At 50.1% G+C, this 3,744-nt stretch overlaps 1 protein-coding gene across 1 annotated transcript; it reads left to right on the plus strand.

The window, feature by feature from the left end:
- The first annotated feature begins 1,287 nt into the window (after positions 1-1,287).
- On the plus strand, positions 1,288-2,644 carry LOC123065008 (17.5 kDa class II heat shock protein-like). Its single transcript, XM_044488383.1, has one exon. It carries the CDS (start codon positions 1,355-1,357, stop codon positions 1,892-1,894), a length of 540 nt encoding a protein of 179 aa, XP_044344318.1. The 5' UTR covers positions 1,288-1,354; the 3' UTR covers positions 1,895-2,644.
- Positions 2,645-3,744: the final 1,100 nt, after the last annotated feature.

The raw sequence follows: 3,744 nt of genomic DNA on the forward strand, positions 1-3,744 counted from the left end.
TTGATGGACGACTTCACTCGGTGCTAATGGAGGGGCTACGGCGTAAATGCATGGAGAGTCGGAGCCTATTACAGTGGGGTAGCAAGAGACACGTGGATCGGACTGGGGCCCAGTGCTCTAATAGAGGCGTGATACTCAGAATCAGTCGGTGATGATCGATGGTTCTCTTGAATCCAAGGTGGTTAAGAATATTTGCCAAGATGGAGTTTGTTAGAGTTGTGTGGAATATTATTTGTACAAGGTAGGTTACAGTTGGACCTAGATTTGGACTGTGTGTAGACAAGGTAGGAGTTGTGTTATGTACCCCTAGGCCTCTTATATAATGAGGGGATAGACGCACGATGTAACATGTGCCAACATAATAGCACATGAACGCAGTGAAAGCCGACGACATGTGTCAGCGTCCAGGACGACCGGGTGCGGTATTGTAGCGGTGTCATGGGAAGGAGCTCCCATAGTCAGGCCCCGGGGTTGTAGTCATATCGGTGAACCTCGTTAACAAAACTCGGTGTCGTGCTCGTGTGATTTGCTCGGTCCTCAGATGATCGACGGTATGCCTCGGATTTATTCTAACACATAGGCCGTCACAACGGCGGAATCCGAGAACACAAGTTCATCATAAGGATGCCGCCACCGTCACGACATCTCCTCTTGAACGAACTGGTTTCCAAATCCATCACCGATTATAAAGACGACCGCCTCACCGAAGAAGAATCCGAAGCTTTTTTATTTAGCATCGCCGCCGCGGCCGCCGAAGCCAATATGTCGAACGATCTAAAAACCTAAGTTATTAGGGTACTAGAACCTACAACTAAAATGATCCGCATGCATGGGATCCGGTGACCCGTCACCACCGACGACCAAAAGGTCGCTAGCGGAGGGGAGTCGCCGAAAGACGGCACCGAAAGAGCTGGTTCTCTTGGCGGCGGCGGCGCTGAGGGTCAACATATTTGGCTAGGGACTCACTCCGTATTGCACGTATCCCTAAAAAAAGATCTCGGCATGCGTTTTTCCTTTTTCAAAAAGAAAATCTCTCTTTGCGTATCCTATAGAAAAAAATATATCTCTCTGCTGCCCCGAATGACATGTGGGCCCAAAGCTACCGCACCGCCAATTCGGAAAGTCGATCTAGAACTTTCTCCATCGGTGCCCGAAGGACTCCCCACTGCTCCGCGCTCGTTCACCACCTTTCAGAAGTTTCCATCACCTTCCAGACTCCCCGCCTCCGGCGACCTACATAAACTCCCTCCTCCTCGCCATCGCATCCCCACCAAAGCATTCCACAAAATTCAACAAGCAATCCAACACAGTCCAACCCGAGGAGATCGATCGAGCTCGACATCCGCGAGCGAGAATGGCGGGCATGGTGTTCGGCTTGGAGAACCCGATGATGACGGCGCTGCAGCACCTGCTGGACATCCCAGACGGCGAGTCCGGCCTCGCCGCCGGCGAGAAGCAGGGCCCGACGCGTGCCTACGTCCGGGACGCGCGCGCCATGGTGGCCACCCCCACCGACGTGAAGGAGCTGCCGGGCGCGTACGCGTTCGTGGTGGACATGCCGGGGCTGGGTTCCAGCGACATCCAGGTGCAGGTGGAGGACGAGCGGGTGCTGGTGATCAGCGGCGAGCGGAGGAGGGAGGAGAAGGAGGACGCCAAGTACCTGCGGATGGAGCGCCGCATGGGCAAGCTGATGCGCAAGTTCGTGCTGCCCGAGAACGCCGACATGGAGAAGATCTCCGCCGTGTGCCGCGATGGCGTGCTGACCGTCACCGTCGAGAAGCTGCCGCCGCCCGAGCCCAAGAAGCCCAAGACCATCCAGGTCCAGTCCAGGCAGTGGCGTAGCTGTAGGGTGGCCAGGGTGGTCCATGGACCACCCTGGAATTTGGCCCATTAGTTTAGTACTTCTCTGAAAAAATGAAACATATCCAGGCCCAAGTCAGGTCTCAGCCCATGTACATGCGAAGCGTTGGCTCCTTTCTTCCGTTTCCTGGTACGCGTACGCTGATCGTCGTCTCGTCTACTCGTCTCCTTTTCCTCTGGACTGAAACCCTAGCGGCTATCGTCAATTCGTCATCGCCCAGCGCAACTGCGCAACAGCGCAAGGCCGGCACTCCGGCTGTCCGGCAGGGCACCCGCCGACGGCGACGGCCAAGCGGCCAGCGAAGGACGCCCGTCCCGGCGGCCGGCGAGGCGAGGAAGGAACTGCGCACCTACGCACGCATAGGTACAGGCGTACAGCCCCATACACAGTCCCGTATAGAGTAAGATTTTTGTTCTTCTCTAACTCAAAGAACAACTTCCTTTTGCTCTGAAGATTTGAACGGTTTGTTGAGAGTGCAAGCTTTAAATTTTTTTGCAATTGATTAGTCAATTGAACCGATTGAATCATTAGGGCTTTGTTCCAACTGAATTAATGTATTAACTTTTTTGTAGAACTGTTGCAAAAATGAAGCGGACAGGAGACATTGCATCGCTTTTTTTGAGATATGGATCCAAGAAGAAGGTAGCTGCTCCTTTTTCACCTCCTTCTCCGGCACCGGTAGCGCCCGCAGGGGAACAACAAACCTTAGAATCAGTGCAAGAGAGAGTAAATGAAGAAATTGTGGATTCATCACCACCAGCGCCATCGCCGCCACCGCCGCCGTCGCCGCCCACCCACCATCTGTTTATGATATTAGTCGCCTTCCACATGATCCGGGGGATAGACTGCCCATTGCGTCTTATCCTGTCAATGATCAAGATGCCGTTCGACGAGCATATATCCTCAAGCGTCCGTTCCAACCATATGCACATCAATTTGAAAGCAGAAATATTGGAGGCAGAGATCGGCAATTCAATCCTCTCTGGTTTCATAAACATCATTGGCTTGAATATAGTATTAGCAAGAAAGCTGGATTCTGCTTTGTGTGCTACTTGTTCAAAGATAAAAAAACCAGTGGCAATAGAACCAATGCATTTACTGAAGATGGTTGGAGAACTTGGAATAGAGAGGATGCGCTTGTAAAGCATGAAGGTGGTGTAGCAAGTGTGCACCAGGCAGCTCAAGAGAGATACAACTTATTTGTTAGCCCCCGTGCTTCTCAAATTGATAATATTATGGTGAAGGGGAATAATGAGGATCTACGTCTTTACAAGATCCGATTGACTTATTCACTTAGATGTTTGAGGTTTCTTTTGCATCAAGGATTGGCCTTCCGTGGACACAGAGAAAATGAAGAGTCTAGCAACAGAGGTAACTTCATTGAGCTTTTGAAATGGCTTGCAACAAATAGTGAAGAGGTGAATAAGTATGTTTTGAATAATGCTCCACGTAATTGCAAATTGACTTCCCCTGGTATACAACAACAAATTATCCAATGTTGTGCAATAGAAACTAGAAAGAAAATTATTGAAGAACTCGGCGATGATCACTATGCTATTCTAGCGGATGAATCTAGCGATGTATCACACAAAGAACAATTGGCTCTGTGCTTGCGTTTTGTTGATAAACTAGGAAGGCCATGTGAGCACTTTCTTGGAGTTGTTCATGTAGGTGATACTACTTCACTGTCACTTAAGGAAGCAATTGAAGATTTACTTGTGGATAAGCATTTAACCATGAGTCAAATTCGTGGGCAAGGTTACGACGGGGCTAGCAATATGAAAGGGGAGATTAAAGGTCTAAAAACATTGATCATGAGAGAGTCACCTTCTGCTTATTATGTCCATTGTTTTGCTCATCAACTCCAACTAGTTCTTGTTGCT

Source organism: Triticum aestivum, chromosome 3B (genome assembly GCF_018294505.1).
Source record: "Triticum aestivum cultivar Chinese Spring chromosome 3B, IWGSC CS RefSeq v2.1, whole genome shotgun sequence".
Classification (NCBI taxonomy): domain Eukaryota; kingdom Viridiplantae; phylum Streptophyta; class Magnoliopsida; order Poales; family Poaceae; genus Triticum; species Triticum aestivum.

Bases quoted from the DNA above. Each gene is read 5' to 3' on its own strand.
- LOC123065008 (XM_044488383.1), top strand. From the start codon at position 1,355: ATGGCGGGCATGGTGTTCGGCTTGGAGAACCCGATGATGACGGCGCTG.